This window comes from Macaca mulatta, chromosome 13, assembly GCF_049350105.2.
Source record: "Macaca mulatta isolate MMU2019108-1 chromosome 13, T2T-MMU8v2.0, whole genome shotgun sequence".
In the NCBI taxonomy this organism is placed as follows: Eukaryota; Metazoa; Chordata; class Mammalia; order Primates; family Cercopithecidae; genus Macaca; species Macaca mulatta.
Window position 1 is genome coordinate 17,760,642 of NC_133418.1, and position 12,981 is coordinate 17,773,622.

The 12,981-nt window shown below is 38.0% G+C and overlaps 1 protein-coding gene across 1 annotated transcript; it reads left to right on the forward strand.

The window, feature by feature from the left end:
• The first annotated feature begins 428 nt into the window (after positions 1 to 428).
• On the forward strand, positions 429 to 5,674 carry LOC144333939 (beta-defensin 109-like). Its single transcript, XM_077960200.1, has 2 exons — positions 429 to 486; positions 5,469 to 5,674. The coding sequence occupies exons 1-2, from the start codon at positions 429 to 431 to the stop codon at positions 5,672 to 5,674; spliced, it is 264 nt and encodes an 87-aa protein (XP_077816326.1).
• The last annotated feature ends 7,307 nt before the right edge of the window (positions 5,675 to 12,981 follow it).

Below are 12,981 nucleotides of genomic sequence, written 5' to 3' on the forward strand. Positions count from 1 at the left end.
GGTAACAAGAGTAATATCTATGTGCAAATTTGCCAAACTATATCCATTAATTACGTACAGTTTTTGTATAACAATTTTACTTCAGTTCTTACTATATTGCCTGGCAAACAATACTTTATACTTAAAGTAAGAGCAATGACTATTGCATGTGTATGTTGAAAATAATAAAGAAAGCAGGTGACAATAAGACATCCTGAGTCTTTTGGAAATAAACAGCATTCACCTGCTTTCTCATCCATTGAGATATCACCACATTTATGTACTTGTGTGTCCCTGGAAGTTTCTTGTGGGAGATTTAGTTATTCTCTTTTCGTTAGGCTCTACTAACCAAGAACAAATCACAGACTCAGACAGCATCATAAAAAGGCCCAGACCCACGATGTCCAGAGACTCCAGGCTCAACCTACATAGATGCTGGCCCTTCAGCCATGAGACTCCATTTGCTTCTTCTTATTCTCCTTCTTTTTTCAATTCTTTTATCCTCAGGTAAGTTAGTAGCTGATTACTACAAGGTTCTGCAGATTAGAAGGCTATATCCCTGGACAGACAAGATCCTAGAATCAGTCCTGTGAGTTCAAGAACCTAATATTTACAGCTTCACTAGGATAATAATAGGGAAAAATAGAAAAGAGACTCATTTAGCAGTAGCTCCTGTTGATAAGATTCCATCCATGTTTTTTGATCTAGTGAGTGTATATAATAATGGATGCTGCTGAAATTCAATCCTGTCAGATCAAACTGCCTACATATAAATTTCCATGTCCCACCAAGGCATCTCAAGATACAAAGTAAGAATACAACAGAATGTGACCTCAATGAGATGTCTTTGTGGGACCTGGAAATTTATATGCAGGCAGTTAGATCTGACAGGATTGAATTTCAGCAGCATTTATTATTATATTTGCAGAGGTTGCAGTGAGACAAGATCGCGCCATTGCACTCCAGCCTAGGCGACAGAGTGAGACTCCAAAGAAAGAAAGAGAGAGAGAGAGAGAGAGAGAGAGAGAGAGAGAGAGAGACAGGAAGGAAGGGAGGGAGGGAGGAAGGAAGGAAAGAAGAAAGGAAGGAAGGAAGGAAGGAAGGAAGGAAGGAAGGAAGGAAGGAAGGAAGGAAGGAAGGAAGGAGAGAGAAAGAAAGAAAGAGAAAGAAAGAAAAGAAAGAAAGAGAAAGAAAGAAAAGAAAGAAAGAAGAAAGAAAGAAAGAAAGAAAGAAAGAAAGAAAGAAAGAAAGAAAGAAAGAAAGAAAGAAAGAAAGCAAGCAAGCAAGCAAGCAAGCATTAGTGAGGGAGAGTGAGTGAGAGTGAGTGTGTTTGGGCCCCTACTGATGATGCTAAACTATCACAAGCCCACACTCAGCCTTTCAACATTTGCTGGAGATTCACTTGTTTCCTTGTTATCTCCACCAAGGGCAGCTTCCTCCTGCTTCTGCTGCTGCAACTCAGCTAGGCACAAAGCATCTGTGGATCCGTTCTTTTTTCAGCAGGGCTTCATCGCTCTGAATTTAAGTTAATTAGCTTTTTTTGAGACCTCAGTTCTGTGTTTTAAAATGAAATCTATGATCTATAGTTTATCCAGCTTATTCTCTTTGTCAGGGCAAGAGCATTTTTCTATAACTTTCTAAATTCTAAACAAAAGTAAAAGTTCACTTCTTTTCAGAATCCCCACGTGTCAGAAAGTGTTACTATTATCATCAGTTCAGTGATATTTATGGAATTCCAAGTTGACTCTAATATCAGCTTTTGGGTTAAATTCTTTCTTTCTGATATGTAGCCTTTGAAATTTTATTTGCTGCGGATCTCTTGGTAGTGAACAATTTTCATTTTTCTCTGTCAATTTCATATTGTGATTTTTGATCTGGAAAGACGGCATTACTGAGTACCCAATTCTATATTAACAGTTATTTGCTCTCGACATTTGTTGATACTAGTTTACTCATTTTTAGTTTTTGCTTTACTATAATAATCAGATAAATATTATTTCATTATAAATTATCCTTTTTTCAATGTTTGTATGCTCTGGTGTTTGGTTTTAATGTTTTATAATTTAACTAAAGTGAGTTTATTTTTATATCATCTGTTAGAAATATATTGTTTGAATCAATGGATTTATACCTTTTCTTAATTTCTTTTTGAGAATCTCTTGAAATGGTGAATCCTTTTACACTTCTCTCCCCCCATATTTGAATTAAATAAATGTTAGACCTTGTGTTTCCATGCTACATTCTGGGTATATCATTTAAACATTTTTTTCTTCACTAGTTATCCTCTTACCTGTGTCTAATATATCATTAATAACTTGCATTTATTTTTAAATTATTTTTTGTTTCAGACCTGCCTTTTTTTTTTTTTTTTTTTTTTTTTTTTTTGGAGGTGGAGTCTCGCTCTGTTGCCCAGGCTGGAGTGCAGTGGTGCGATCTTGGCTCACTGCAACCTCCAACTCCCGGGTTCAAGCGATTCTTCTATCTCAGCCTCCTGAGTAGCTGGGACTACAGGCACCTGCCACCATGTTCGGCTAATTTTTATATATATATTTTTTAGTAGAGACAAGGTTTCACCATCTTGGGCATGCTGGTCTTGAACTCCTGACCTCGTGATCCACCCATCTTGGCCTCCCAAAATGCTGGGATTACAGGCATGAGCCACCACGCCCAGCCAGACCTGCCCGTTTTTTCTATCATCTATATTGTCTTACTATTGTTTTTACATCTTTGTAATAGTAGATTGTTTCTTTAAACAATTGATACATACCTGCTTAATTATTTCTCCACATTGACGATTTCAATACATCTAGTTTTAAAGGGTCTAGATATGCTATTCATTTCATTAACTTTTATTCATGGTGTCTTGCTTACCTGATCATTTTTAATACTGAACTCATTGTTCATCCTTAACCTGACATCATTTTATGGTCTGAAATGAGAATGCTATTATCCAGACTTCCTCTGTGAAGCCGACCCAATGCTTTAACTCAATATAGAAGTTTCAGCATTAACAAACTGGAACTTCTGATGGCCCCAGAGTCAGTAGTACCATCATTAGCATTACTGATCATAGCAGATCTTCCCAGAAGATCTGGGAAACCCTCACCCCCCTCCATCAGTTATCCAATACAAAGTGCCCACTGCTCAAGCTCCAGTTCACAGACTATTTTTGTGTTTGAAAGAGGAGATATTTTAAGAACTTGCCTAACCATTTTCAGGGATAGAAATGTTTCAAAGAGATCCTCTACTATATATATGTTCTATAGCAGCAGTCACTTGAGAGCAGCTCACTTGCAGTCATGGCCAAAAGCCTAAATCTTTCTTTCATTCTAGTCACACCTATTTTGTATCTTTTGGGGATATCTCAGATTCAGATGCATTCATAGTATTCTATGATTTGCGAAACTACTATAGATTCTTCAAAATGTTACAACATTCCAATGGTATGTTGGGAGGTATAGAAGGAGAGGAAAAACAATGGGCTCAAATCCCCTCTGACTTCTCTTCTTACAATATGTTTCATTGTTCAAAACTTTTAGAACTATATCAATACAGCATTGACAGTGGGAATTCTTTTCCTTCTGACTTAAATAGGATTAAAGGAAGTGTTTTGCTATGAAATTGCTATATGGGTTGTATTCAGATAAATTTTGACTTTATAAAGGCAATATTCTCCTCATTATTTTTAAATGCTTACCAGGATTCACAGTATTATTTTCAGTTCTCCCTGTTTAAAGGCATATTTAAATAACTTGATGACGTGGATATAGTATATATGTTACTCTGCTACAGAAACAGAAAAACCACCACCAAATTATATTCTAAGATACTTGGTACACCAATTGCACCATCTTTTTTTATCTAAGACATTCAATTCTTCCACAGGTGGGAGTACATGAATTAGCATCATTTACTACTCATAGCTTTCACTACAGACTTTCAGACTTATGGTGCCTAAAAGAAATAGAATACTTCTAGCTGGGTTTAAAAGCTACAAATAAACAGAGGAAATATACACTATTTTGAAAGTATCACTTGAGTGTTATGCATGTATTTCAACATTATATTGCTAATTTTAATTGTTCAAAGTTAAAGAGCTTAAACCTCCCCCTCATGCATTCCTGAATCACCCATTACTCCCACACATACATTGTTCGATACAGCATAAACCTAAGTAAATAAAGATGTGGCAAAATGAAAAAAATAAAATAACGTTATACCATTCTCATCGGTGAATGGCATCAGTAGACAGATGTGAATAAAAGTAATGTGATTATAATTTTAAAAATCATATTTAATAGGATCCATTTATTATTAAATGAACATTAGGCTACTTAATGAATAATAAATCTTTGACACAATGAAAACTCTTAATGCAGAGTGAGACCAAAATGAAAGTAATAACTGTTTTTCTCCTAACCCTTGCTTTAGTTGGTCTTTCCACCAGACTGTCACTTTAAGGATATTATAATAGCACAAAGCCACCAGCTTTACCATTAGAGAGATCTTCATTAAATTATCTTTGTTTTAATAAACGTTATCTGGAGGAAATACTGGTCTGGACACAATAATAAATGTCAAGTTTTCTAATATTTTCCAGTTTTAGACACAAATTGAAAGGATCATTTATAATGTCAAAAATATACTTTTTTCTAACTAATCTATCCTATGACTAAGACACTATTAGCAATTAAAGTAGAGAGAGCAAATCTAAATGTGGAGAGAAAAAGTAATTTCCACTTGTTTGAACAGATGAAAGCACGAATAAATTGAAAGCCTGAAATATTAGCTTGGGGGAATAAAATCACCCGGGGGAGCAAAAGCAGGACATACCAGCCTTTAACTCTACACTTCCCCCAAGAAAAAATTTATAGATAGTTATGTACAAACCAAAATAGCGCTGGGAGGGTTCAAGGGACCACTTAAGAAACTACAGCAACACAGTGAAGCCAAAAAAAAAAAAAAAAAAAGAGAGAGAGAGAGAGAAAGAGTGAAAGAAAAAAACAAAAAAAACAAAAAAACAAAAACGAATAGCCATATAGAAAAAACAGCTCCTGAAATCGGCATACCTGAGACAGCAGAAACATCTTTTCTGGCTAGGAACGAAAAAAGCAGAAAGGGACTATCAGTATCAGCCACAAGGTGGAACCACTATGGCCCTCAGTAACCCTCTCTGGCAGAAGACACTGGCATTTTTGCCCCGCAGTAAGCAACAGCCATTTCTGAGAGAAAACCCAGAGGAAAAGATGAAGATGTACCATCCCCTCCCACATCCCTTTTCCCCCACCAAAAATACCGTGACTGTTGTGCCAAACCAGGATCGGAACTACTACCTTTCTTAATCTGCATGTGTCTCTGACATATGAGCAGCAACCATTTCAAAAGCTCCCACATAGAAATGCTCATACTAAATGTATTCTGTTACTGAAGAGTGTTTATGGATTTACATTCCATTTGTGGACTAGCTCACTGGATCTTCTTTCCTGCAGTAAGAGGTGGTTTGGGTGCTGCTGAAGGTCATTGTCTCAATTGGTCTGGTGTTTGCAGAAGAGATGTCTGCAAAGTAGTAGAAGATCAAATTGGTGCCTGCCGAAGAAGGATGAAGTGCTGTAGAGCATGGTGGATTTTAATGCCAATTCCAACACCACTTATCATGTCAGATTATCAAGAACCCCTTAAACCTAAGTTGAAATGAAACTGATGTAAAATAAAAATACATCAAAAGTGAAGTTATTTGCATCTAAGAATATTGAAATATACATATTAAGTACTTCCATCTTGATAACCATCTTGTGTTTTCACTTATCAACATAAATGAATAAATACTAATTTCAAATATACCCAATACTATTTCTTTGTGAGTCATTAACAGATCTTAACAAAACCTTTAAAAATGAGAAAACTGTTACTTTTGTTTTCCAAGATGGTGGATTGAAGGCATTGTTAGCCTGCCTCTTGCACTTGGAAAGACAAAATGGTGTGTAGAGATTCACACTGAACTTTCTTTCAAGAAGCAACACAGGAACTTAACAGGAAAATTGAAATAAGCCACAGACCATTTGAAAGAAGCAGCAGGATGCAGCTTACACCATAAGCTAGGCAGAAAATTTTGAGTTTCCAGGGTGTGAGATGGGGATAAACTGACTGTAAGATATACACTTCCATTGGGAAACCTATCAATCTAGGCCATGGGGGAAGGCCTTAATCGTACTCAGGGCTGGAGTTGATTCAGTGAAGAGTGATGAGTATATGAGGAGTGGCATTGGGATGTGCTTTGAGTCTCCAGCACGTTCCCAGTTTCTGGCAGGATGGAGGGAAGCCATTTCTGATTCTACCTCAGAGAGGACCTCCCAGAAGTCTGCCAGCTAACTCAAATGGTGGTCACAGGTTGAGAGAACCTCCCAACTGAAATGTTTGATATAATTTTCTGTGGGGACAAACTCCCCAGGCCAGAACTGAGAGGCGAGTGGGACGTGTGATGCAGCAGCAAGCACGGGAGCTGGATGCCCCTGCTCTGCAGGTGGATCAGGAGGGGTTTGGCCTGAAGGTTGCAGTTACTGTCTCAATAGGAGAGGCTTATGGTACGGGTCAGTTTTGAGCTCTGAGTTTAGACTTCTTGAAACTTAGCTAACTACTCCCAGTGGAACACTGTGGGTGTGAGACCTGCCTCGCCAAGGGTGTGGGAGCTGGATGGGGCTTACTGCCAAGCTGCTACTCCCCATTCTTCATATGGACTCTCCTTGTACAGAGGCAGAGGCAGCTTCACTTCTCTCTGGAAAATTACCCCAGTGGCCTAAGAACTGCCTTCCAATTCCCACTGGAGCCACTGCTTGTCCCACACATAGAGAGCCAGAGCATCACTTTACCTGACCTAGTTCCCACTTGGTTTTGCTCAACCACCTACCCTGGTAGATTAACACAAATAACAGAAGAAACTTTTAGAAGCCCTTTGGCTCTACCCGTTCCCTGAGACACCAGAGTACCTCCCATGGGTAACATAAGGCAAGTCCAAATCTCACCACTACCACCACAGCTGGCGGTCTTTTGCAAGCACCACCTCCTGGCTGAAGGCCAACTGACACAGTCCATTAGAGCATCTTGAATTCAGAACATTCAATGTCATGACAGGCTGGGGAGCCTCCTCTGCCCTAATTTGGCTCTCTATCACACATTCACACACACACACACACACACACACACACACACACACACATCACACACACACATCAACCTACTGGCAAACCGAGGTAAAAGCACACACACACACACACCTGCTCAATTCAGGCCATTATCCCTGATGAACATCAATGCAAAAATTCTCAATAAAATACTGGCAAACCGAATCCAGCAGCACATCAAAAACCTTATCCACCACGATCAAGTGGGCTGCATCTTTGGGGTGAAAGGCTGATTCAACATACACAAATCAATAAATGTAATTGATCACATAAACAGAACCAAAGGCAAACACCAGACAATTATTTTGATACACGCAAAAATGCCTCTGATAAAATTCAACATCCCTTCCTGTTAAAAACTCTCAATAAACTACGTATTGATGGAACATACCTTAAAATAATAAGAGCTATTTCATACAGCCAATATCATAAAGAATAGGCAAAAGCTGGAAGCATTCCATTTGAAAACCGGTACAAGACAAGGAAGCCCTTTGTAACCACTTCTATTCAACATAGTATTGGAAGTTCTCGCCAGGGCAATCAGGCAATAGAAAGAAATAAAGGGTATTCCAATAGGAAGAGAGAAAGTCAACTTGTCTCTGTTTGCAGATGACATGACTTCCTATTTAGAAAACCCCATCATCTCAACTGAAAAACTTCTTGAACTGATAAGCAACTTCACCAAGGTCTCAAGATACAAAATCATTGTGCAAAAATCACAAGCATTCCATTACACCAACAATAGTCAAGCAGAGAGCCAAATCAAGAATGAACTCCCATTCACAATTGCTACAAAGAGAGTAAAATACCTAGGAATACAACTAGGAGTACAACGGATGTGAAGGACCTCTTCAAGGACAACGGCAAACCACTGCTCAAGGTAATAAGAGAGGATACAGACGAATGGAAAAACATTCCATCCTCATGAATAGGAAGAATCAATATTGTGAAAATGGCCATACTGCCCAAACATTATAGATTCAATGCTATACCCATCAAAATACCGTTGACATTTTTCACAGAATTAGAAAGAACTATTTGAAATGTCATATGGAATCAAAGAATACCCCATATAGCCAAGACAATCATAAACAAAAATAACAAAGCTGGAGGCATTACGCTAACTTCAAACTGTACTAGAAGGCTATGGTACCAAAACAGCAGGCTACTGCTGCCAAAACAGACATATAGACCAATGGAGCAGAGCAAAGACCTCAGAAATAACACCACACATCTATGACCACCTGATCTTTGACAAACCTGACAAAAACAAGCAAGGGAGAAAGGATCTCCTATTCAGTAAATGATGTTGGGAAAACTAGCTTGCCATATACAGAAAACCAAAACTTGACCCCTTCCTTACACCTTATACAATAATTAACTCAAGCTGGATTAAAGATTTAAATGTAAAATCCAAAACCATAAAAACCCTAGAAGAAAACCTAGGCAATATCATTCAGAACACAGGCAAGGACAAAGATTTCATGACAAAAATGTCAAAAGCAATTGCAACAAAAGCCAAAATTGACAAATCGGATCTAATTAAACTAAAGACCTTCTGCACAGCAAAGAAACTATCATCAGCATGAGCAATCAACCTACAGGATGGGAGAAAGTTATTGCAATCTACCCATCTGACAAAGGTCTAATAACAAAAATTGACAAGGAACTTAAACATATTTACAAGCAAAAAAAACAAACAACCCCATCAAAAGTGAGCAAAGGATATGAACAGAAACTTATCAAAAGAAGACATTTATCTAACCAACAAATATATTTTTAAAAGCTCAACAATACTGATCATCAGAGAAGTGAAAATCAAAACTACAATGAGATACCATCTCACACCCATCAGAATGGTGATTATTAAAAAGTTAAGAAACAATAGATGCTGGTGAGGCTGAGAAGAAAGAGGAATGCTTTTACACTGTTGGGGAAACTGTAAATTAGTTCAACCATTGTGGAAGACAGTATGGTGATTCCTCAAGGATCTAGAACCAGAAACACCATTTGACCCAGTAATCCCATTAGTGGCTATATACCCAAAGGAATATAAATCATTCCACTCTAAAGACACATGCACATGTAAGTTTATTGCAGCACTATATACAATACCAAAGACATGAAACCAACCCAAATGCGCTTCAGTGCTAGACTGGATAAAGAAAACGTGGTACCTATACACCATAAAATACTATGTAGTCATAAAAAGGAATGAGATCATGTATTTTGCAGGCACATGGATGAAGCCATCATACTGAGCAAACTAACACAGTAACAAAAAAATCAAACACTGCATTTTCTCACTAATAAGTGAAAGTTGAACATTGAGAAAACAAGGACACAGTGAGGGGAACAACACACGACACGGCCCGCTGAGGACTGGGGATGAGGGAAGAGAACTTAGAGGATGAGTCAATAGGTGCAACAAACCATCATGGCAAAGGATACCTACATAACAAACCTGTACGTTCTGCACATGTATCCTGCATTTTTTAAATTTAAAAACAGGAAATACTTATGGACATACATACATACATACACACACACATTCTTCCCAGATCTTCATTCCTGGTAAGCCAAGGAACCTGGAGAAACACCAGAATTCTGTACCTCTGAAAATGCAGGACAGGTCTACCTTCATCAGCATAAAATTTTGGACCAAATGTGGTAACTGCAGGTCCACCCCACAATGAGTAACTGAAAATTGAGGCAGTATTTCAGATCCTAAAAAACTGATGAAGCAATTCGTGACACATTTGGGTTGTTTTTGCCTTTTCCTACTATGAAGAGTGCTAGTAGGAAGAAGGAAGAACGGTGTACAAATATCTGTTTGATTCTCTGCTTTCAGAATCCTTTGCTTGTTTGTGTGTTTGTTTGTTCTTTCTTGAGACAGGACATCACTCCAGTCAGCCAGGCTTTTCCAGTCTGTAATTTTTGTTGTTTCCTTTTGTCAAGTTTTAGAAGATTTTATTTAATTTCTATTGAATTTTAAGGCATTTTTAGATATGTATTAAAACATTATCTCACACGCCGTGTGTTACATTTCATTTATTTTCATCGTCCCTTTTTTATTTTATTATTTTATTTTATTATAGTTTATATTCTAGGGAATATATGCACAAAGTGCAGGTTTGTTACATATGTATACATGTGCCATGTTGGTGTGCTGCACCCATTAACTCGTCATATACATTAGGTGTATCTCCTAATGCTATCCTTCCCTCCTCCCCCCACCCCACAACAGGCCCTGGTGTGTGATATTCCCCTTCCTGTGTCCAGGTGTTCTCATTGTTCAATTCCCATCCATGAGTGAGAACATGTGGTGTTTGGTTTTCTGTTCTTGCAGTAGTTTGCTGAGAATGATGGTTTTCAGCTGCATCCATGTCCCTACAAAGGACATGAACTCATCCTCTTTTATGGCTGCATAGTATTCCATGGTGTATATGTGCCCACATTTTCTTAATCCAGTCTATCATTGATGAACATTTGGGTTGGTTCCAAGTCTTTACTGTTGTGAATAGTGACGCAATAAACATATGTGTGCATGTGTCTTTATAGCAGCATGATTTATAATCCTTTGGGGATATAGCCAGTAATGGGATGTCTGGGTCAAATGGTATTTCTAGTTCTAGATCCTTAAGGAATTGCCATGCTGTTTTCCACAATGGTTGAACTAGTTGACAGTTCCACCAACAGTGTAAAAGTGTTCCTATTTCTCCACATCCTCTCCAGCACCTGTTGTTTCCTGACTTTTTAATGATCACCATTCTAAAGGGTGTGAGACGGTATCTCATTGTGGTCTTGATTTGCATTTCTTTGATGGCTAGTGATGATGAGCATTTTTTCGTGTGTCTGTTGACTGCATAAATGTCTTCTTTTGAGAAGTGTCTGTTCATATCCTTTGCCCACTTTTTGATGGGATTGTTTTTGTTTTTGTTTTTTTCTTGTAAATTTCTTTGAGTTCTTTGTAGGTTCCGGATATTAGCCCTTTGTCAGATGAGTAGATTGCAAAATTTTTCTCCCATTCTGTAGGTTGCCTGTTTATTCTGATGGTAGTTTCTTCTGCTGTGCAGAAGCTCTTTAGTTTAATTAGATCCCATTTGTCAATTTTGGCTTTTGTTGCCGTTGCTTTTGTTATTTTAGACATGAAGTCCTTGCCCACGCTTGTGTCCTGAATGGTATCGCCTAGGTTTTCTTCTAGGGTTTTTATGGTTTTAGGTCTAACATTTAAGTCTCTAATCCATCTTGAATTAATTTTTGTATAAGGTGTAAGGAAAGGATACAGTTTCAGCTTTCTACTTATGGCTAGCCAGTTTTCCCAGCAGTATTTATTAAATAAGGAATCCTTTCTCCATTTCTTGTTTTTGTCAGGTTTGTCAAAGATCAGATAGTTGTAGAAGTGTGGTATTATTTCTGAGGGCTCTGTTCTGTTCCGTTGGTCTATAGCTCTGTTTTGGTACCAGTACCATGCTGTTTTGGTTACCATAGCCTTGTAGTATAGTTTGAAGTCAGGTAGTGTGATGACTCCAGCTTTGTTCTTTTGACTTAGGATTGTCTTGGCAATGCGGGCTCTTTTTTGGTTCCATATGAACTTTAAAGTAGTTTTTTCCAATTCTGTGAAGAAAGTCACTGGTAGCTTAATGGGGATGGCATTGAATCTATAAATTACCTTGCACAGTATGGCCACTTTCACTATATTGATTCTTCCTATCCATGAGCATGGCATGTATGGAATGTTCTCCCATTTGTTTCTGTCCTCTTTTATTTCATTGAGCAGTGGTTTGTAGTTCTCCTTGAAGAGGTCCTTCACATCCCTTGTAAGTTGGATTCCTAGATATTTTATTCTCTTTGAAGCAATTGTGAATGGGAGTTCACTTATGATTTGGTTCTCTGTTTGTCTGTCATTGGTGTATAAGAATGCTTGTGATTTTTGCAAATTGATTTTGTATCCTGAGACTTTGCTGAAGTTGCTGATCAGCTTAAGGAGATTTTGGGCTGAGAGGATGAGGTTTTCTAAATATACAATCATGTCATCTGCAAACAGGGACAATTTGACTTCCTCTTTTCCTAATTGAATACCCTTTATTTCTTTCTCTTGCCTGGTTGCCCTGGCCAGAAGTTCAACACTATGTTGAATAGGAGTGGTGAAAGAGGGCATCCCTGTCTTGTGCTAGCTTTCAAGGGGAATGCTTCCAGTTTTTGCCTATTCAATATGATATAGACTGTGGGTTTGTCATAAATAGCTCTTATTATTTTGAGATAGGTTCCATCAATTCTGGATTTATTAAGTTTTTAGCATGAAGAGCTGTTGAATTTTGTCAAAGGCCTTTTCTGCATCTATTGAGATAATCATGTGGTTTTTGTCTTTGGTTCTGTTTATATGCTGGATTACGTTTATTGATTTGTGTATGTTCAACCAGTCTTGCATCCCAGGGATGAAGCCCACTTGATCATGGTGGATAAGCTTTTTGAAGTGCTGTGGATTTGGTTTACCAGTATTTTATTGAGGATTTTTGCATGGATGTTCATCAGGGATATTGGTCTAAAATTCTCTCTTTTTTTGTTGTGTCTCTGCCAGGCTTTGGTATCAGGATGATGTTGGTCTTATAAAATGAGTTAGGGAGGATTCCCTCTTTTTCTATTGATTAGAATACTTTCAGAAGAAATGGTACCAGCTCCTCCTTGTACCTCTGGTAGAATTCGGCTATGAATCTTTCTGGTCCTGGACTTTTTTGGTTGGTAGGCTATTAATTATTGCCTCAATTTCAGAGCCTGTTATTGGTCTCTTCAGGGATTCAACTTCTTCCTGGTTTAGTCTTGG

Coding starts and splice junctions, on each gene's coding strand:
- LOC144333939 (XM_077960200.1), top strand. CDS start 429: ATGAGACTCCATTTGCTTCTTCTTATTCTCCTTCTTTTTTCAATTCTT. Junction 487..5,468: donor TTCAATTCTTTTATCCTCAG/GTAAGTTAGTAG, acceptor TCTTTCCTGCAG/TAAGAGGTGGTTTGGGTGCT.